General features: G+C 50.2%; 2 protein-coding genes across 2 annotated transcripts; one reads left to right on the top strand and one right to left on the bottom strand.

Annotated features, from left to right (window-relative positions):
• Positions 1-6599: 6599 nt before the first annotated feature.
• LOC119099643 (endocuticle structural glycoprotein SgAbd-4-like) lies at positions 6600-10786 on the bottom strand. The gene is made up of 3 exons (XM_037222711.1): positions 10751-10786; positions 9310-9489; positions 6600-8929 (listed from the first exon to the last, which is right to left on the bottom strand). Exons 1-3 carry the CDS (start codon positions 10757-10759, stop codon positions 8696-8698), a joined length of 423 nt encoding a protein of 140 aa, XP_037078606.1. The 5' UTR covers positions 10760-10786; the 3' UTR covers positions 6600-8695.
• A 7669-nt stretch (positions 10787-18455) lies between these two features.
• Positions 18456-20836, top strand: LOC119099641 (endocuticle structural glycoprotein SgAbd-4-like). Its single transcript, XM_037222708.1, has 3 exons — positions 18456-18500; positions 19402-19581; positions 19982-20836. Exons 1-3 carry the CDS (start codon positions 18492-18494, stop codon positions 20213-20215), a joined length of 423 nt encoding a protein of 140 aa, XP_037078603.1. The 5' UTR covers positions 18456-18491; the 3' UTR covers positions 20216-20836.
• The last annotated feature ends 1639 nt before the right edge of the window (positions 20837-22475 follow it).

The raw sequence follows: 22475 nt of genomic DNA, 5'->3' as shown, positions 1-22475 counted from the left end.
CCAAACCCTCAACAACTGGAATGTCACTTGTGTTCTTTGCCTGCGAGTGTAATTGACACACTACTGCCGAATGAAATGGACACGCTGCCATCATGAGCTACCGGCGGCCCCGCCTTTCACCGTGCCTCTGCTTGGACAACAACCGTTCAGAACTGTTGTCTGTTGTAGCGTAAATAGATATCTGACAGCAGAGGCAAGCCACACGCAATAAGTGAATATTCCGCCACTCTCCGGGCGATTTTGTGAACTGGTGTGACGGGGTAAAGGTAGCAGGCTACCTGTGAGGGCACGTAATGACGCGTCATCAAGCCCGCGGCAGCTCACAGCCCATCAGTCAGCAGGCGAGCAATGTTCGCTGTAGATATGACACCTGACCCGACGCCTGCATGCTGCCTAATTCTATTGAAGACGGAGGTAATCGAAGACGCGCGTACTTACGATCGTCAAAATGGCACCCGATTTACATTCAGCTCCACGTTCATATTTGCCATTCAGGGGACACTTCGGATTGGTCTGAAAAGCTACACACAGAAAAGTTGGGTACCATAGTTATCGCTGCTATCATATCTTCGTCCATTTGTGCTGCCTCTATTGTTGCTTCAACGTTGTGTTTATCGATTAGTAAAAAATCCCCTTATCTCAAATGCATTCACTTTTATTAAACTGTTGTCCGCTGTTTGGATTGTTTGATCTGAATATGAATCTCAATTTGTTGCCAGCTAGCTTGAACGGCATTTATTCGCACACAAACCAGCATGCGCATGCATACGCACGTGACTGAGTGGGACTACTGACCATTAACCCTCTGAACGAAGGGGTGAAAGAGGTTTACGCGATATGAGATTTCGCTGGAATTTGGTCCAAATTCGCGGGAACTCTGAGCTCGAACAAATTGTGGCATTGACGTCCCGTGATGGCCCGCTTGACCTCTACTTCTACGTCACCGATGTGAAATGCCTGACCTGTCGAGCCAGGGCCGCTGCCCGTCCTATTGAGCCAGGACCGCCGCCTGCCCTGTTGAGCCAGGACCACTGAATGACAGTTCGAGAGATCACCCATGACCAGGGTTTCTCATAAATCCAGGTTTATAGCGTCTTCAAATAGAGAACCGGCAAGAGGAAGAATGCAGCCATGTGGGTAACTCGATTCCTCAACATTGAACACAAACAGTTCCGGGTCACCTCATTGTCCGTTCATTTGGTTCGCTTTCGGCGAGAAAGACACAAGGTTCAAAATCGGGCCGTGACGTCCGACGAAGTCTGGGCACAATCGTGGAAGTCAGAGCATGCAATGGAGGGGCCCCGCTCTACCATCGTCAAAGAAATACGTGGACAGAGCACGCGCCATGAGTCATGCACGCGAGAATCTTTGATTACTAGGGCGTCATTTTTGACCAAGCGGTGCTGGATGGAAAAGTCTCATGAAGTCAGGGGACTTCTCGACAGCCCAGACTATGGTCCGCCGGGTGACAAAAAAGAAACGCCTTCAGCTGAATGCATAAATGTGGGAACGGGGGGAGGGGAAGGGGGCAGGGGGATATTCTACACCCCACACACTTTTTAAAGTGGGGGTGGGTGGGGATGAGGGCGACTCCGCCCACGTCGGGTCCGCCAGCGCCTCAGCCAGCCTCGTCCGTGCTCCAGCCAGCTTCGCCGGTGCTCCAGCCAACTCCGCCTGCGGTCCCGACAGCCGCACCGGCTCCTCCGACGGCGCCGGTCCCGCCGCTTGCGGTCCCCGCCGTCAGCCGGCCGGCGTGCCGCGACCACAGAGCGCTCCCGACGCCCACCTCGTAGGACACAGGTCCGAGCGTGCATCTCCTGCGTAATGCATCATCATCATCACGCTCATCTATTCAGGCCGCCGCAGCTCCCCTGTGTACGGATACGCAGCCAGCTTCAGCGCACACCGCTGCGGTCGAGCAGCCGCTAGGCTCGACAGGCTCCTGTCGGGGCTCAGGATGCGGGAGAGGGCGTGATTATTTACCACGAGTGTGAAGTGGCAGCCGTGGAGGAATTGGTGAAATCGACTCAGTCCGTACGACACCACCTCCGCCTCCCGCTCGACCTGTGCGAGCTCCCTCTCTGTCGCTATCAGAGTCCGAGACGGTGGACGGGGTACAGGACTGGTCGTTCTGCTCCATCCGGCATCACGTGCATCAGGGCCGCTCCCTCGCTGACGCTAATGACATCCGTTGCCAGCTGCGACGGTAGTGCCGGGTCATACCGCTTCAGCACCGGTGGGCATGTCAGCATGCCTTTCACCTTTTTCACCGCCGCTGAGCACTATTGCGTCCACGGCCATGGGACGTCCTTCTTCGTCAGCTCGCACAGCGGTGGACAGATCGGGCAGCAGGTGTCCAAAGTACGTGATCGAGCCGAGCAGCGACCTCAGCTGGCTGACATCTTGCGGTTTCAGTACCTTTGGTATCACTAATGTTCCGCCATCCGTCGGTCTGATGCCATCAACTACCACCTTCCAGCCAAGAGAATCGACCTCTATCGACTTTATCGACTATCGACCCACGCCGCGGGAGGCATACCCTCATCCTCCCCCTCTAACGCCAGCTCCGCGGCGGCGCCTCCTCCCTCCTCCGCGTCCTGTTGAGGAGCCTGAGGTATCGAACCAGCGTCGCGCCTCAGCACAACGCTCCTCCTCAGCACGCCGCCCCTCCCCAGCAGGTCAGCCGCGTCCAGTGCTGCGTACGACCGAGCCCGCGCCAGCTGACCCAGTCACAGCGAACCCTGCGGCTGCGAGCCTCCCTGAGCACGAAGCCGCCCCATCAAACTCGGAGAGCCTCTCTCCCACCCCAACACGTCGCTGTTGGTCCACTTCACCCGTGCTGGCGTCCCAAGAAGCCCCATCCGATGCCTCAGCCGCCGCGGTCCAGACGCCAACCCCCCGGGGCAGTCCCTCAGTCGAACGCCGAGCCCGACCCATGACGCGCTCCGGCCGTCGCGCCCCTCGATCGCCCTCTCACTGCCGCTCCGCTGGATGGTTTCCCTCCCTGCCCGAAATGAATCCCCAGTTCGGTGAATTCTTGCTCCAGTGAAATACGAGATCTCGGGTGTCCCATTGGGCAGAATTCAAGGAATATATCATCCAAAACAAACCATTGATATCCGCCGTTCAAGAGACCTTATTTAACGACTCGGATTCTTTTAATTATAGCTTTAAGATCAATGATTACTGCCTCTACACGCGTAACGTACATGAAGCCCTGCGCCAAGGCCGTTCGGCCTTGTTTGTCTCAAATAACCTTTTACATCGTCAAGTTCATTTTAATGCTTATTTCAATTCAGTTGCAATGAACGTAAAATTAGCACAGTTAGATCTTACTCTTCTTTATATATACGTTAGCCCCACTTGCCCTGCCTCCTTAGCGATCTCTCCGCTTTACTCGCACAAATTCCCTCGCCCTGTCTCCTTAGGGATCTGAACGCCCATCATCGCGCATGGGGTTGTAGCACGACAAAAGTAAGGGGGAGAGTTTTGCACACACTTACGAAAACTCATGACCTCAAATGCATCAACGAACTGACACATACGCATGCACATCACCACGGAGACACAGTGACATACTCTGTTATAGATCTAGCCTTAACAACACCACGCATAGCACCACTCTTTACGAACAATGTTCAATCAGACACGCTTTTTAGCGACCACTACCCGATCCACATAAATTTAGAGGTCCCATCAGGGCAAATAGACTTCAATTTTCTTCCCTGATGGAATGTTCGCAGAGCGGACCGGGCATGTTTCCAAAATTATATAGATGATGCACACCCTTCAGGCACAACTCCCGACATCCTAAAACACTATTTTAGCCTCAGTGCACCAGTTCGTTCCACACACTCATGGTCGACCAGGGCACAAACATGCGCCCTGGTGGAGCGATGAGTGTCAGCGCGCAGTAGCCCTGCGACGCCGGGCTATGCGTGCCTTTCGTAATTGCATTTGCGTAGGTCATGAATAGGAGTTTCGCAGAGCTAAACATCAAGCCGATATAATCATTAAACGCGCAAAACAGGAAAGATAGGATCAATTTTCAGATACGTTCAACCGCTTAACCCCTCTATCTGAGATACGGTCACCGATTCGGTGTTTCACAAACAAACGCATGCCACATTATAAAACCCCGCACCTTGTGGTCAGCAACCAACACTACAGCATCCTATTCGAAGTCGCCACAAAATTTGCCACACACTTCGCCCGTGTATCATCATCCGAGCAGTGTTCCCAACAGATCACTAGCACACTTAATGCCACACTGCTCGCACTCAACTTCACGTCTGCTAACACAGACATTCAACGTACTCTTCACACCCTATGAATTGGACCTTGCGATCAGTAAGTGCAGAAACACTTCTGTCGGTCCAGACCAGTTAGCCTACCCCTTTAGAAATCTTACTAGGTCTGGACTCGCCAACCTTCTGTCGGCTTTCAACGATATGTAGGTTAACGGCTCCTTCCCTCCCTCATGGCGCTCTAGCACACTTATCCCTATACTTAAGCCTTCTAAGCCTCCCTCTGACCCTTCGAGCTATTGCCCCATCTCTCTTACCAGCTGTGCTTCTAAAATATTCGAACGAATGGTCAACGGACGTATCAGGGTGTTCCTTGAGTCAAATGCTTTTTTCACCTTTTCAGAACGGCTTTCGTCCCGGCCGCTCCACGGCGGACAACCTGGTCCATATTATAGATTCAATTCAGCCCGGATTTCAGACTAAATCTACTACGGTAGCACAATTCGTGGAATTAAAGGCCGCTTTCGACAGGGTGTATAAGAGTGCCCTCCTCATTAAATTACATGAGATCGGAGTGCACACACTTATTCTTCTCCGACGGCGTGGGATCACGGTCTTCCTCAGAACACGTCTTTTCTCCAGCCCTCTTCCTTGTGATGATAGATGATGTTTTCAATAATATTAATAATATTTCTCCACATTTTCAGTATTTTTTATACGCGGACGACCTGGCTGTGTGGCATACGCACGCTAACGTCGGTCGCGCACTGCACTATATACAATTAGCTGTAAATGATATTCACACCTGGTGTGCACGGTGGGGACTGCAGATTCCCCCGCAAAGTCAGCTTTAATTATCTTCTCTAGGCGAAATAATGTTCAACCTCCCACCTCCCTGAAACCTAATGGTGAAATAAGTCCTCTAGTTGACGGTTTTAAATACCTTGCAAAAACATTAGATCGTCGTCTTACTTTCAGTGCTCATTTTGCTGACCGTAAGCAACGCTGCGCCAGACGATTGAACATAATGAAATGCATAGCAGGGCGGGAGTGAGGTGCCGACAGACGCACTCTCTTCCGCCTCTATACCTCCCTGATACGCCCGATCTTGGACTACAATGGGTTTCTTTTCGATGATATTTCCTCCAAAAAAGTTGAAACCCTGGAGACCATCCAAAACGCAGTCCTCCGCATAGTGAATGGTGCACTTCGCACCTCCCCGGTCCCAAATCTACTCGCGGACACGAATATCCCCTCCCTATCACACCGACGAAAATTACAACTTCTCAGATTTTACGCACGCGCCACAGCGCACGTTGGTAACCACACATACAACGCCCTCGCACACCTCGCCCCCCCCCCCCCCCCCCAACCGCACGCTTACCAACGCGGAACTCCAGCATCCAACCATCAGCACTCGTGTTATTGGGGCGCAGCGAGCGCTTAATCTCCCCGACAATCCCTGGAACCCAACTCCCAGTCCCCGACCCTTTTGGGGCGACCCTACACCTAAAGTAATACACCTAACGTAATATTTTTGTTTAAACACAAAAAACTTAACGTATCAGAAACCGAAGTACATGCACTCTTCGCTGAGTTCAAAGGAGAATATGACCAGCACACATTTATTTGTACTGACGGCTCCCGACGCGATGGTCGCAAAGGAGCTGCCTTCGTAAATCATAATTACCACAAATCAAGCCGCCTGTCAAATTACAATGCTGTGTATACGGCTGAACTAACAGCAATCCTGGCAGCCCTGCCTTACATCAAGCAAGGTAATCTACAAAGGGCAGTCATATGCACCGACTCTCATTCGTCGTTACAAGCTCTCTTCACTCTCTATAATTCATCCCACCCAACTTTAAACGGCTTACGACGAACGCTCTGCTCCCCTCCTCAACACACTCACGTAATATTTCTCTGGATACCTGGACACGGAAATATTCATGGAAACGGTACTGCTGACGAAGAAGCAAAACGAAGTCTCATGCTTCCGGAACGTAATCATCCTCATTGTCCCGTTCCTGATATTCTAGCGGCTATCAACTTACATTTCTGTCCCTTTCTCCAATCCGAATGGGATCAACGCGCTCATCACCACCTTCACCCAATCAAACCCATACTGCAGCACTGGCCGACAATTAATCAAGATAATCGCCTAAAGGAAGTGCTGCTAGCCAGACTGCGTATCGGTCACACCGAAATCACCCCCTGCCACCTTTTTGAACGCACTCCTCCTCCGCTGTGTCATCGCTGCGGTATCCCTTTCACAATAAATCACTTCCTCCTCGTGTGTCCTGTATATCAACGATCAAGGCGGCCGCTCATCAATTACACCAAAGCTCATCGTCTTCCATTCAATCTCCATTCTGTTCTCGGTGATTCTTATCCTGATTTGATCGTTCTCCTCTTTGAGTTTTTACAGAGTACAGGATTATATATTTTCATTTGAATAAAGGGTTTTCCCGCATAATTTGGCAAAGATTGCAGGTTTTTCCCTATTGGCTAGGAGTCCTGGTTTCCTTAGTTAGGACTTTCCAGGACTCATCATCACATCATTAACATCACACAACACCACAAGGTCGTGCCGAGCAGCGGAGCCCGGGGCTGATCTCCCCGTTGCTGCGATGAAGCGGGCCGGCACCCATCCATCACACAGGTTGCCGACAAGTCAGCTGAGCCAAGGCCATCGCTGACACGAACACACCACGCAGGACGCATGGCACCCCAGGAGTAAGGCGGAAGGGCCGGTGAGGAGGCTCACTTGTTCAAACGTACTGAATGCGTGTTATGTCGTCATGAAATAAATATATCTGTCGCTGCGGTCTGATTTACTTGCTATGACCTTGCTGGACAAAAATGAGCCAGCTTAACGTAACGTCACTTGCAAATACCCTCCCCCTCGCTTTGCGCCGGACAGCATAAGCCGGTTTAACGTAATCGTTGCCTGGCCTTTTGCCGGAAGTAGATCTCCCTCACTCGGAGGTGACTAGGTCCGTCGAGGGAAAAAAGAGGTCTCGCATTGGCCCACTATAAAAAAATGCAATGCATGTTGCGCCCAGACTGCATTGTCAAGACGCCGCGCACCACATTGCACTGCTAGCATATATACGCTGATGGCAAACGATCAAGCATGTCCCAAAGGGAGGTCGTAGAAAAGTTCTAGAACGGTCCGGCTTTGAACACAACACCTTTCATTTCTGGATCCGGCACGCTGATAAAGCGATAAAGGCTACTTGATTTGCGGCGAGTGTCGGAAAGTTCACGGCGTACCGTGCACGCAAATATTGACCCGATACGCCGTGGGAGTTTTGCTTCTCTTTACAAAAATTGGCAAGAATTGCCTGAACACAAGTAATATTTTGTTTGGTGCCGGTTTCATCGAATTGATCGAGTAGAATTGGACTCACAGCTCCATGAAAAGCAGGCTGTCAAGCCACAAACCCTGCGGGCTAGTAGGAAAGGTACGCCGTAGAGCGATTGAGATACCCATATGCTTCGGCGGCGGGCTGTGCCGGCCAGCCCGCCAGAAGGATGAAGGTGGACGGCCACCAATACGTCGCCAATACAGCCCGTCGCCAGGCGGCTCCGCGGAGTCTGGGAGCATGTGTTGGCGAAATCTGTCCAGAGGCTCTAATTCGCCATTCACTAAAGGCCCAAAGCTTATCGCCGCTAGCGAGTTTTGATGATATCCGAAAAAAACGGGGTTGATATAACACGAAATTCATGAATGTTTTCATACTTAATTTCAACAAATTCTTAAAACAGACATTTCGTGTCAACCATAGGCTGGATGTGATTTTGGCTAATGACCTGGCTCAAGCATTGAAAAGTGAATGTTGCAAACCAAAACTAGGGCCTAAAATTGTTGTCGTTTCCGTCCCATGTTTTTTCAGAGTGGTATTCTACCACTCTAAAAACGCCCCTTGTGACCCTCTAACTGTGTCACGGCCTGCTAGACGCTCGGCTCTTGATCAATACGACGTTCGTCAAAGGGGGCCTTTGCACGACATGTTTATATTGTCTGCAACACTGAGATGGCATCGAGCTTAGCACACTGAAGGTAGAACCACGTTACAAGCGACTCTCATTCTCCGACAGCGCTTAGCAGCCTTTTCTGTGTATGACCATGTAGCGCATTGTGCTTTAACGTAAAGGAAGCACAATCAACTTATTATAGCTGCACCTAGACTTAATTTCCAGAACTTGAACCCATTTCTATCACACATGGTTCGATATCCGCCTTCGGCGCACATCTCGACTCATGACGCGGCCGAAGAGATTCACAGGCATGTTTCCGCAGCCATCAAGGAGAGTTTGGGTAGCATGCGAGACACAACACAAAACATTGACGACACCGGTGTTGGTGAATCGTCCCGGTGCCAGCGTCGCGTAAGCCTTCATGATGCCCCAAAGCTCCCTCCCCGGAAACGCTGCCAGGGCCTCTACGGGGATGGGATGAAGAGCTCTGGGTTTTGGGCCCGCAGCTGGGCGTACTCCGGGAGCTGCGTCGGCGGCACGGGCAGGTGGTCGCCCACTGGCTTGAAGCCGCCCTCATCGGCCTGGTAGTCGACGCGGAACTTCAGACCCTCGGGCGAAACAAACTCAAAGCTGCCGTCCTTGCTGATGCTACCCGTCTCCGGCTCGGGTCCCGGGAAGCTGCGGCCCACCTCCTCCACCTGTGAAGAGACACACAACATCAGCCCCTCACTGCCTCGGGTCCCGAGATAGTGCGGCCCCCGCCTCCACCTGTGAAGAGACACTTAGCATCAGCCCATCTCCGGATTGGGTAGGTACGGTCCCCCACCTCCAACTGTGAAGAGACACATAGCATCAGCCCGTCTCCGGCTCGGGTTCCGGGTATGTGCGGCCCGCCTCCTTCACATGTCATAACTACATGCAAGGATTTCAAAGGTCTTGTAGCAAACTAGCTCTAAGGACCACACGAACACCAACACGCGAACAGGTGAATATTTATGGCTGAATCCAAAAGCAGGATAGGCTGAATTCCCGCGAGCCTTAGATTCTCAACAGGGGTTACTTGCATCCCTGCGGTTACCTTCTGTTCGTTGTCCTGTTCGTATCCGTACTCGTAGTTGCCCCGACCGTCCTGTACAAACCGCTGTGAAATCAGCCGGATCTTGGGCAGACTGAACTGCTCCACCACCACGTTGCCGAACTCGTCAAAGACCTGCTGTGGCGCCGCAGCGGCCACAGCCACCAGACAGGCGAGCATAAACTGCCGGACAGGAAGTCGGTCAGCACAAATCGCCGGACACAGTGGTAGACTCAATAAAAATGGCTAGGGAGAGCGGCATGGATGGTAGAGACTGCCGAACGAACGCCAGAGTCAATACCAACTGCCAGGACTCAGAATTCAATCTAAAGACATAGACTCTGACCCATGACATATGAAATGGGTAGACTCGAATTCTTCGGCTGACTCAAAACACCAATGGCAACACGTGGACTCAGGTTCTCAGACTCGGTCTGATGGCTGCTTTTAAGGCCATGCTTGGTGAAAGTTCCAAGTAAGATTTAAGTGGAAAATTTCGTGGCTTGGGCAAAGCAAACATGGCTGTAAGTATGGAATATGCTAGCATGTATACGGAATCGGTAACAAGTACAAGTTTTGGTTTGTGTACAAGTTTCAGAAAAATTATGGATGTGGGTACGGAGATAGGCAACGTTGATAAACTCTGGGTGTTTACTTTGCCAATACTACACGCTGGGAAAGCTTATGCTTCATTTTGTCACGATTAGCTTCACTCATTCTCGTTCTGCAACTATGAGCGTAAAAGAGTTGGTTTAAGTGGAAACTTTTCGAAGACTCCCCTATAATAAAGAACAAAAATGTTCGAAGAAATGCAAACGGATGGGTAACGGGTGAAAATAGCTGATTGGAAATCGCTTCATGCGTTTGCAAATGGTTTGAGCAAAATACATCGTGCCCGTGAAAGCCTCAGTGAATGAACGGAAACGTTGGTCAAGAGCGCAAACGGAAATGTTGGTCAAGAGTGCGACCGGAAACGTTGGTCAAGAGCGCGAACAGAAACGTTGGTCAAGAGCGCGAACGGAAACGTTGGTCAAGAGCGCGAACGCAAACGGTGGTCAAGAGAGCAAATAAGGCCTTAGCATCATTAAAAGCACACATTGATGAGCCCTTTCAGTCAACAGCTCATTAATCCTTGCTTGTAACGACGTCTACACCATGCGATCACTTCGAAAGCCAATGCACTTCCCAGAAAATTAAAGTAGCGTGGCGGGCGGACCTAAAGAATGAAGTGAAAGAGCATAGTGTTTTTATCGTGTCATGTCTGAACTTGTCCCCAATACAGTGCTAAAACTTGAGAGAAATAAACCCAAATACAGTTTGATTAGCGAAGATAAAAGTTGTAAAGATAACAAAGAGAATTGCTGCTCAGATCCCGATTTTCGTCACAATTCGCGCTGGAACGATGGAACTTATACATTCGATTCCAACGATCTGCCCTACTCACCATTTTCATGATGAACAGCTCCTCGGTTGCCCACAACGTTCGAACCGGTGACTGCACATGGTTTACAGGCTGCTTAAGTACCGGGATTCTTGGCATCTGACCCAAGCGATGTGAGGGGGCGAGGAGACAGGAACGACGCGGAGGCGTCCCGTGGCGGATTACCGACCCGTGGTGGCTTTCTTTAGCCGCCAGAAAACCGGTTTGCCGCACAGTGATGTGTTCGATTTATGTGGAGATCTTCGGGCACGGACTGGTAGTCGGGCAGAGCCAGGTAGTCACGACTGCTGCGTGCCAGGCCGACACTCTGGCCAACCACTAACTGACGGTTCCATCGGCCGACACGTTTTGGTCAGCCGCTAACTGACGGTTCCGCAGGCCGACACGCTTTGGTCTGCCGCTAACTGACGGTTCCGTTGACCGACACGCGTAAGTCAACCGTTAAATGATCGTTCCCTTGGCCGACACGCTTTGGTCAGCCGTTAACTGGCGGCTCTATTGCATTATATTCTTTGGTCAGCCGCTAACTAACCGTTTCATTGGCCGACACGCGTCAGCCACTAACTGACTGTTCCATGAGCCGACACGTTTTGGCTAGGCGCTAACGGACGGTTCCATTCGTCGGTCGGGCAGGCCAGTGCCCAAGCCGCGGCCACGTTAGTGTAGACCTTAATGTTAGCTGTGTAACCGGCACCAGTCGCTTTCCAGCGGCGCGTCTGCGTACCGTCAGTGAGTGGCACGTCCGCTGGCGCAGACAACCGCCGACTCTGCAGCACACCGCCCTGGACGCCTCAATTGTAGCGATGTAAAGGGCCGTTTCCGACGTCTCAGACAATATGCAACATTAGGCCCGTGGTCGTGCATGGAAGAAAGCGAATCGAAAACGCCTATAAGTCCCCTCCCCTCCCTGCCACCCTCAGTGCTGGAGAGGGCCCGGCCCGGCCCTGGAGAAGGTTTGCCCCTGCTCACGTCACCCTCACCTGGCCGAACACGCTCTGCGCAGTGCCGGTAGACGCGGATGCGATTAGTGTGCTCCGCCGTACGGTGACGTCACACCGGGCTTTCCTGGCGACTCGGACGGCATGTCGTCTGCTTGGGCCGGATATGGTCTCCCGGAGGTGGCAGAGCCTGTGTCGCGAGGGTGCCGACACGTCGAGTCAGGGTGGACGGGGACGCCTCTTCGCCTCACCCACACGCCGGCTGACCGTGCGCCGCGCTGATGCAGACAGACGCGCGCTGCTCAGCCCGTTCAGCCCCAGATGGGTAGGAGCTATTCACGGATGTAGGTGGATTATCAACGTCACTCGACATCTAACTGCCTGGGACGATGTCAGATTACATACAATCCTGGTCCACTCCCTCCATGGCCGCTGATTGCTATTGGTAGCCAATGGTCTGGTCCTAAAATCGTATGTTTTGGGGCGCCCAGAGCTCGGGAGATTTTCATTTCGCTTTTTATTAAAAACAGACATCAGACCATTTTGAATAGATGCCTTTATGGAATCGGAGCTCACGCTAAACAAGCTTGCTATGTGAGCACTGAGCACTACCATGCAATCGTTGCAATGCCAGGTCAACGACAGAATTTGGCGGCGAAGGTTTGACGAGCCGCGATGCTCGGCGCGGTCCGTCCTGTCCTCTGGCGTCATCTGATCTTTACTACGGCCGCTGCCACCGACCGCAGGTAATACCTGTCAAAGGCGAATAGCGAGTTCCTAAAGCGACTCGAACTCACCTGGCCACGGCTGGAGGAATCGGACTGCAAGTGCTCCAACCAACGGAGCCTTCAGGACGGACACTGCGTTTGCCTTCGTGCGCATTATCGTCTTAAATGTCTTAAGTTTATTGCTTCATTATGCCTTGCATTGTTGCGGTTTTTGGCTGGCGGTAGGAACAAACACGGTTTCATACCGGGAGGGTATTCTATTGTTTATATCTGTACTGTATATGCGACGAATACGCACTCGCTCTTCTGTGGGTCGGCGAGGAATACGGTTAATATAGAAGACGAGTATTGATAGAGCATTCACACGATGCCAGAAGATTAAAAAGCATGCCGCATAATCCAGCCACCACAGCGCAACCAGACGTCACGTGACTCCGCCACCTGACGTCTGGTAGTCCTGTGGTGATCTTGACGTCACGTGACTCCGCCACCTGACGTCTGGTAGTCCTGTGGTGATCTTGACGTCACGTGACTCCGCCACCTGACGTCTGGTAGTCCTGTGGTGATCTTGACGTCACGTGACTCCGCCACCTGACGTCTGGTAGTCCTGTGGTGATCTTGACGTCACGAACCCTATTTTTCATCTTGCTCTAGTGAGTTTGCAGAAGAAAACGTCTTGGAAAAATCCTTGGAAAGCTAAAAGTCTGCATAGGGAAAAAGGCAAATGAAACATTACAGATCAGTTACATAATCTGGTAACCTAATGTGGCCAACGACTTCGTGCTCTGAAAAAAAACAGGGAGCTCTCGACATGTTTCAGCTGGTATGCCATTGCAAGGAAATTGAACATTTGAACATTGGTGGATGATTGGAAGAAAAGACGTGCATTGCGATCGACCTTACATACCTGCCTTCCATTACACATCTCGTAGATAGAAAGTCAAATGTTATTGTAACAGCTTAGTGCACAACCATATTTCGTCAAGTAAAACAGGCTGGTCGAAATCTTTGACTGTAGATTTTATGCCATGAATATTGCTCAATGAGCCCGTCGCACTCAATGCTTTGCGCCACATTCATTTCTCACAGGATCATTTAAAAGTGCGAACAGTTGCGCTCAATGATGTAACGGCAGCTAAGATGCATTCACCACCAAGTTCATTATGATTAAAGCTGCGAGCTGCTTTCAGCCTTCGTAGTTTTAAACCTGTCTTTCAAGCGTTGCTCTGTTTTGCAGTTTTCATCCGTTGTCACGTGGGTGAAGAGCATGCCTCCGAATAAAAATAAAACGGGAAAGAACTACATACATTGCAAAAAAATCCCGCCATTATTCATAGCTGGATGAAAGGCAAATTACAAGTGAAAGACGCACGAGTTTGTGGTTCTTCGTCTTGTGCTCCATAAAGCAATTCACGAGCCGCGTCCATGATGCATCTGTTCACTAACCTGAGAGCAGGCACGAAACATATCTTGATGAGCAGACGGGGTGGGGGCAGACACGAAACTTATCTTGCGCTGTCAGGGCTTGATCCTGTTCACGTTGTACTTGCTTTATATCGGGCCACACAGTGATATGTAAAGTAATGAATTGGTTTGCAGCTGGGTGGGGACTTTTGACATGAATGGCATCTTTGCCTGATAACGGTATACTATGGGTGATAAATAAGCTAAACCGTCACTGATGATGCAGATATTTAGCTGACGAGGCAATTGCCGGTTTTAAATCATGCCACAGTTGGATTTATGGTCGTTTGAGTGCCATATTGAGTGTATAGTCCCGATAGTGGTGACAAACTGTGTTTTGCACGATAAAAGGAACATTCGCGGAGCAAATCGGCGATGGCCAGTGAGGTAAACGATCTACAACGTCTTTTGAGGCAGCAAACAAACTTTCTTCGTGCCTCCTACAGCCAATAAGCTTCCATCAGCCCCTGTAAATGTGAACAATTCGTTCACGAGCGCGGTGCCGTTGTCAACCTGGCAAATAAGCTGAACGTGGTCTTAAGGTTTGTGCTGGATTATTCTTTACAAAGTACCGCACCCAAATGCTACCGATATAATTTTCATTGTACCGGGTAACACACGCAGATAAATGGTAGAGGGCATGCTCACATCGCCTACTGCACATGAGCATGAAACAAGAAATTGTTCTCAGCCGACCAGACAGAAGTTTCTACAGCCCTAGCCCCGTGGCCTTTCACTTTCTCCACCTCCAGCGATATTGCGTGCAATCATTCCAAGGTGATCTCGCGATGGTGACTCAGACCTCGCGTGCATAAGCTCGATCTCATCACTAACGTTGATTGATTTTGGATCCGGGGCTCATGTTCATAGCCATTCGGGGGCTCCGGCACATCAATTCGTTGACGACATTGCAACAAGATTTTAAAAGGCGGATAACGATACTTTTTCCTAAAAGCCAAACGCAAGTTACGAAAAAAACTTCTCCAAACCTTGTTACAAAGAGGTTGGGCAGGCAATGGCAAAAATAAAATGGGTTCTTCAGTAGACAAATGTCGGTAAACTTGCTCAAACTCCTGCTCGTTCCTTTGAGCTTCCGGCTAAATTGATTTACATATGTTTTCAGTTGCTGTATATGGCAACTCTGCACGTTTGAGACAACGTGACAAGCTGCTTTTGTGCACAACTGTTATTCGTGGTGATGGCAAGTGGCTTGCACCGCATTCGTGGGAATATGGTAACACTGTGCAAGCCTCTTTTCTGTTCATCTTCGACCATGTTCACTCAGCTTTTCTGGTGTTTATTCCCTTGTGCACTTTCTGAAAACGGTAATACTGCAGGTCTTTATTTTCGCGACATCCAAGCGATGTGACACTACCCACACAAACTATCCCTTAGATTTCGGCCTAGTTTGCCGTGGCCAGCGTCGAATTAGATGCGTGCTGTGTCGAATTCCATGCTTGGGGTTACAGACACGGTGGGCAAAGCACATAGGCGACCTTCTCGTGCTCAAGGCCAGATTGGGTAACTTATATAATTTTAGATGAATTGTCGGTTCTTCTTCTTATGTTGAGCTTTAGTTCAACTGAAACGGTTTTTTATGAAATGGTTTTCAATGCACGGTGAAGGCTCGGAGCGAACGACGCAGCCATTTACGCGACTTGTAAAGGACGATAAGTGCGTGCGATCGATCAAAATGCATTTACCATGCAGACAGTGTTGCATAATCCTAAAAAAATTAATAACTGGCTTTAAGGATGAAACGACTGGTTTCAGAGTTACGGCCACAGCTCACAGCAGAGGAGAAACGATCGCGCCCGGTCGCCCAGTACCGGCCAGTCGGCCCATGACGCGGCGCCGTGCGTCATCCGCTATTGTTCAAATTCGACTGGTGACCAGCCTAGAAAAGATAACATTTCTTCAGTCCGAACAATGATATATTGCCTTTAATTTCACATTGCTTTAAAGTGAATCGAATGAACTGACCTTTTTCAGAAAATGAGATTAACTGTCCCACCAAGCCACATGTACCTAAATGACCTCGAATGTTGTATTGACTTATGTTTTTATAGCAAGACAGTCGTTTTGCCTTCTGATGCGCTTCCCCACAAACGTTCACTCCGCAAGCGGGGCCGCGCTGACGTAAGATAAAACATGGATTTCGTGCTGTTATCACGTATTTTTGTTCGTTCCTGCCTCTTTTTCAGCATGCTGTACAGCTGTAAAATCCGTAGAAACGTGTTTTGGACGGACATAACCACATTGTTATTCCTCAAATTCGAAGAGGGTGCCGTCTTGAAGTGCAACTATCCGTGGTCGATTTGCTGTGTAATGACCTCGTCGTTAATTACTACTACTACCTGTTAACATGCCGAGTCAGGTTAAGATAGAATAGATTTCACTCTGGCTGTCTATGGTGTGGGTGAGAAAAACGCGCCTTTGCACATTTTGTTTGCGTATCATCTATAGTCCTAACCACCAGCCTACGCAGCACGGGGCGATACGCGACTGTAGTTCCGAACGCGACCGTAGCCTGACTATGGGTACACGAAATGTGTTGAACGCCCTCTCAGCCACGACGATTGTGCAGACGCGCCTCCACCCATCTGTCTCAAAAGCGGCATTTTTGCCTAGTAACGAATATAACATTTCGAAGTGGGGATAAAGCTAAACATGTTTGCTGAAAAACACGTTCAAACGCGTCGCAAGGGCGGGAAAGTTCTTGCATGGCGTGTAACATGACATGTTTTTAGCATTTTTATTTTCATGTGTAACTTCAGTTTCCAATCGTTAACAATAAAACTGCACACGTTGTTGAAAAGTGCAGACCCGACGTACCACACGCATATCAATGCGTATAATTTTTTGACACGGGTTACACGTGCCCTGGAGGCTCTCATCTCCTTGAATACGCAATTTTGTGTCACATCTAACCATAAAAATGCTAGAATAGTTTGATATGGATTTGCCGATCAAAGCCATTTATAGCACTCGATCCCACCCAAACCAGCACAGGGTCTAGTATCACCAGAGCCAGCGCAGCGTCCGGCCTGCACAGAGGCCGGGCTCACCAGAGCCAGTGCAAGACCGAGGAGACCGTGCAAATATCAACTCTGAGCTATTCGATCTTTTTTTAAAAGATTCTAAGCAATTATTTTAGCGGAAAAGTGTGGTGTCGTGGGTACATTTTCACACTCCGGAGGCCTAGCCCAAAACTGGGGACATCTAACCATGGGGACACTCCCCCGTAAAAGTATACTCAGTTCGTTCTTATGGAACATCAGCTGAGAGGCATGAGGAAGGCAAATAATAATCCAAGAGGTGTCCGCGTGCTGTGGCGTTACCAGTGCGAGAATCCTTCCTCGAGATGATTTGCGCGTAGTGTGTTCAGTTTATTAATTTCATGACATTATGAGCGTAGTGTCGGGACCACCACACCTCAAACATATGCACCGAAGAAATCTATAGACTGTCGTCACACAACGCCTTCAACAGGAGTACCTGCGAAAGAGGCGCGGGAGACAGGTCAGAAGGAAAGCGGCTGAGTCTACCACTTTCTGAGAAACTGCCGTTCGCTCTATGAGTGTTGACTGAATAGAACCAATCAAAAATGGATATGGTGGGGGACGCCTCCCTCAATCTTCGTGGGCCCCTCCAAATATTTCTCATGGTCGAGAAGTGAGCCATAATTTGGCCAAGGGATTCCGCGGACATAATTGCTGCTGAGGGGAAGCTGAGTTGCTTGCTCGACCACCCGCCCTGCTCGATCATCTGTCCTTGCCCGACTGCCCGTCCCTGCTCGGTAGCCTGTCCATGCCGGACCACTCGTCCCTGCCGGTCAAACCTTCTTAGCATGACAACCCGTCCCTGTTTGACCCCTCACGCCTGGGCGAACGTCCGTTCCTGCTCGACTGCTTATCCCTGCTCGGCCACCGTGACCTGCTCGAACACCTGTCTCTTCTCGACCACCCTGACCTGCTCTAACACCTGTTCGTGCTCGACCTCCCTGACCTGCTCGAACACCTGTCTCTGCTCGACCACCCTGACCCGTTCGAACTCCTGTTCGTGCTCGATCGTTCTTCACTGTTGAACCAACCGTTCCTGCTAAACCACACGTCCCCGTCCGACTTCATACCCCTGCTCGATTACCCGTCCCTGTCCGACTACATATCCCTGCCCGATTACCCGTCCCTGTCCGACTACATATCCCTGCCCGATCACTCGTCCCTGCCAAGCCACCTGTCCCTTCCGGATTCCACGTTCCTTTCCGACTACACGTCCGTTCCCGGCCACCAATCCGTACCCGAAGATCTCAACATCGATCGACCTCATCACTGTAAGGCCGGCGTGTTTTCTTGTGGCTAAAGAGAGCCAAAGTAGATGGGTAATCCTATTCAGAGAGCCACGGTGGCCACCCCCGTTGCCCCGCCCTCTCCCACTAAAGAGATCTAAAGTAGGTGGGTAATCCTATTCAGGATGGCTCGGTGGTCGTTCCCGCCACGCCGCCCTCTCACACCCCTGCGGCCAGATCAACCGCGTCGCGCAGTATTTAAGAGGCCTGTGAACCATCCGCAGCCACCAGTTCGGACGTTGTGAGCAGCCAAGGAACTCCTCATCATGAAAATGGTGAGTAGAATTTTCACATTTCAGTTCTAACGAAAAATAAAAAAAACGCTTTCATTATGTACAAGTATAGGTGGTGTATCGGTAATTGCACGCTCGCTTATGCAGCCAACTTTGGCAACGCCCACCACGTGACACTTGCCTCTGGACACAGTAAGCAACACACTTGCACTTACCTAGTTAGGCTCACACGATGACCAGACTGACCTTAGCCTTAATGTGATCAGACCTTGTCGAGCCCTGTGTACATCCCGAACACCCAACTGACACTAATTATAACGATTTGGCACTGGAAAAGGGTTAGTGGTCGGTCTAATCATATCATTAACTATGACTGCTCTCTGCCTTCTTCTAGTCGGTGATACTTTATCTAACGTGTAAAAAGGAAATGGTTAGATTTGAACTTACAGCGTCTAGTCTTCGAAAGGTGGACTTTCATGAATGGCTTGGACATGAGCAGTATTCCCGTATGCTATGCTTTTTTATTTCGTGTTCGTATTGACCACACTGTGCCAGAACATTTTTCCCATGCTGGAGCGCTGTATTGGAGTCGTTTTTAGGCGTCAAACTGCAGGAATACCATGCCGTTTCAGTTCATTCTTGATGTCTTCGTTGAGGCTTAAGTCTTATTTGCACCATTGGCCAAGATGCCTGTTGTTTCATCGGAGCTCAGACTGTACTTGGACTAATTCCCTGGACTTTAAAAGCAGGCATCGCTTAGAGTCCAATATTCTCAGCACGGGTGTGTACTCCGGTGTTTTTAGTCAGCTGAAGAACTCCAGTCCGCCCCTTTTTCACACAGGCGCCTCAGCCCAAGTCTTCTGGTTTCGGTCTGATTCGCGACAGTTTGCATTGTCTTCCGCTGTGTCGTGCATTTTGCGCTGACCGGTGTTTTGTCCGACAGTTTATGCTCGCCTGTCTGGTGGCTGTGGCCGCTGCTGCGCCACAGCAGGTCTTTGACGAGTTCGGCAACGTGGTGGTGGAGCAGCACAGTCTGCCCAAGATCCGGCTGATTTCACAGCGGTTTGTACAGGACGGTCGGGGCAACTACGAGTACGGATACGAACAAGACAACGGACAGAAGGTGAGCGGAGGGAGGCGAGTAATGCGGCACTCTGTTGAAACCGAATCCAACGCACGCCGTCATTGTGGCAATGTGTGCTGGGATTCATGGGCTTTGCTTTGCTTTTCGACTCATGCTTCTGTCTTTTGCCTGTTCACGTAATGATGTATATCTATTGAGCTGCTGAGCGTCGGGTCCTTTGCAAGTGAATATCTAACTTGGTGAATTTAGCGCAAATAGATGACTGAGCAAAGACGCCACGAGTAGCTGTCGAGTGGGCACCACTCCACCGTCTCAGCCCAGAATTCTTGTCCCCTGTTTCGTGTCGTGACTCTTCTGACCCTACACATTTGAAGTACATGTTGCGCACCTACCTGGGACCCGAGGCAGTGAGGGGCTGATGTTGTGTGTCTCTTCACAGGTGGAGGAGGTGGGCCGCAGCTTCCCGGGACCCGAGCCGGGGACGGGTAGCATCAGCAAGGACGGCAGCTTTGAATTTATTTCGCCCGGGGGTCTGAAGTTCCGTGTCGACTACCAGGCCGATGAGGGCGGCTTCAAGCCGTCGGGCGCCCACCTGCCCGTGGCGCCGACGCAGCTCCCGGAGTACGCCCAGCTGCGGGCCCAGCACCCGGAGCTCTTCATCTCATCCCCGTAGAGGCCCTGGCATCGTAAAGGCTTACGCGACGCCGGCATCGAGACCAGTCACCAACACCCGCGTCGTCAGTGCTTCGTGTTGTGTCTCGCATGCTACCCAAGCTCTCCCTAATGACTGCGGAAACATGTCTGTGAATGTCTCCTGTTCCGTCACGAGTCGAGATGTGCGCCGAAGGCGGACATCGCACCATGTGTGATAGAAATGGGTTCAAGTCCTGGGAACTCAAGTCGAAGTGCAGCTATAATAAATTGATTGTGCTTCCTTTACGTCAAGACACAATGATCTATAATGTCGTGATAGAAAAGGCTGCTAAGCATTGTCGGAGGATGGGAGTCATTTGTAACGTGGTTCCATCGTCAGTCGCCGTCATCGCAGTGTCGCAGACAAGATATTTAAATGTCGTGTAAGGGTCTCCTTTGACAAGCGTCGTATTGGTGATGAGCCAAGCGTCCGGCAAGCCGTGGCGAAGCCAGAGGACCTTGCAGGATGCATTCTGCTACTCCGTAAAAGAACGGGAACGATAATAGCTTTTCCGTCCTAGTCTTCAATTTTATGGTTGTGATCACCTGGCCCAGATAATCTGGGCCGGCCGGCGCTATTATTCTGTCTCGTTATCGACTGACGCAGATCGCTGTATCTGGCATGATAACAATTGCTATTTCTAAGTTCGCAACGCTCTATTTTCTGTAAAACCAGGCCACAAAAAACTAAAAATCCACCATTCAGGTGAGAAATTCTAAAAGCTTAAGCGAAAAGCGAAAAGCTTTAAACCATAATGACGTCTTCAGAATGACGGCAGGAAAAGACGGTGGATGGGTTGTTTTATTAGGACAATGCATTCCGATAAATTATGAAGTGTGTGAAAGCCACAATCTTGTTACCCAATATAACGCATCAAATAAACCATAACTTTTCGCACCTGGTAACAATTAAAAACGAACGTTTGTGAAACTCACCTTCATATGACTCAATAACATGCATTAAATAAAATACATTTTTCACAAAGTAACACTGAAGAACGATATTACAGCGCCTTGGGACGGGGAAATTTGACCGTCGGATTTTCTTTCTCTGCGTCCAGCCCAGTCCGTTTGTTATGTCTTCTTCTTTTGACTCAGCTGTAGCGGTGCAAGGAGAATGTCGTGTGAGGGGAGACGGAGGAACAGCAGGTCAGCAAAAACAAACGATAGGTGGATCGCAAATTGTCATATCGCTGGGCTCTAATGCTCTGGACACTGCCTGCGCATCAGACGAGAGATAGCTACCAACTAGCATCACAGCAAGTGGAGGCCAAAACATGTTGGCTTGCTGTGCATGGAAGTGAGACGTAGGCTTTTCAACTCAAAGATAAGGAACCTGTGGCTGGCTGGGGTCTGTCTGGATGAAGCAACTTATAATTCAGAAGATACGCTATACATTGATTGAATCTGCAAAGTGGCTCTGGACCGCTTCACGTGGCTTGTTTGTGCATACAATTGCAATTTAGAACAGGAACTGCTCGCAGGGAGAGCGTTGTTACGTTCGCCTGGCCACAGGGTTCGTGGTCGGATGGGCCGTGCTGAACTGGCAATGCTGCGGGGCGGGGTGCACGCCCCCGGGGCAAGTGTAACTTTCGCTCGACTTTCGACTAAAGGCGTGCTGCAAATGGCAAAAGGTGTCAGCCTAGCCCTGCCGAGTGTGTTGAGAGTTTGACAGACTAGCAGACTGAACAAATGTCTGCAGGAAAATAGCCAAACCAGTTCGACCTGACCCATGAGGCTGTGGCCGGAGTAAACAAAATAACACAGCACCTTTGCTGGTGCTGTGATGCAGGTACACGCAACGGATCACGCCCATGGCAGCTGGAGTGAACACAAAGCTATCCTTTCATAATATTAAACGACATATTTTTCCTTTATCCGGCATGGGTAGAAAGACAGACAAGAAGCGGAACCGAAAATGGAAACATCTTGGTTTGGTTAATAGGGCAAGATAATGAATACGACTCTGTAGCCCAAGTCCACCTAAAGCACCGCCAGCCAGATCATTATGCAACCACGCTAAAACGCATAGGGTGAACCCGCTTTTTAACTCAGGTTCATGTTACGAAACGACCGGGGCTAATGCAGGTGCTTAATTATGAATGCATCTACACAGGTTGAAGGAAAAATTGTCTTTACGGTTTTGTATCTCACAAATTATACAGGATCCCAGGCCTCCATCGTTTTTGGCGCCATCTTCTTCTTGAGGGCGTCGCATTCGTACGGAGTAGGGCATCCCT

The sequence above is a fragment of the Pollicipes pollicipes genome, unplaced genomic scaffold (genome assembly GCF_011947565.3).
Source record: "Pollicipes pollicipes isolate AB1234 unplaced genomic scaffold, Ppol_2.1 Scaffold_478;HRSCAF=536_pilon_pilon_pilon, whole genome shotgun sequence".
In the NCBI taxonomy this organism is placed as follows: Eukaryota; Metazoa; Arthropoda; class Thecostraca; order Pollicipedomorpha; family Pollicipedidae; genus Pollicipes; species Pollicipes pollicipes.
This window is presented reverse-complemented; position numbering and strand designations above follow the sequence as displayed.

Excerpts from the sequence above, each read along its gene's own strand:
- LOC119099643 (XM_037222711.1), bottom strand. Across the intron at positions 8,930-9,309 it reads AACAGGACAACGAACAGAAG|GTGGAGGAGGTGGGCCGCAG; the intron begins GTAACCGCAGGG and ends GTCTCTTCACAG.
- LOC119099641 (XM_037222708.1), top strand. Across the intron at positions 19,582-19,981 it reads AACAAGACAACGGACAGAAG|GTGGAGGAGGTGGGCCGCAG; the intron begins GTGAGCGGAGGG and ends GTCTCTTCACAG.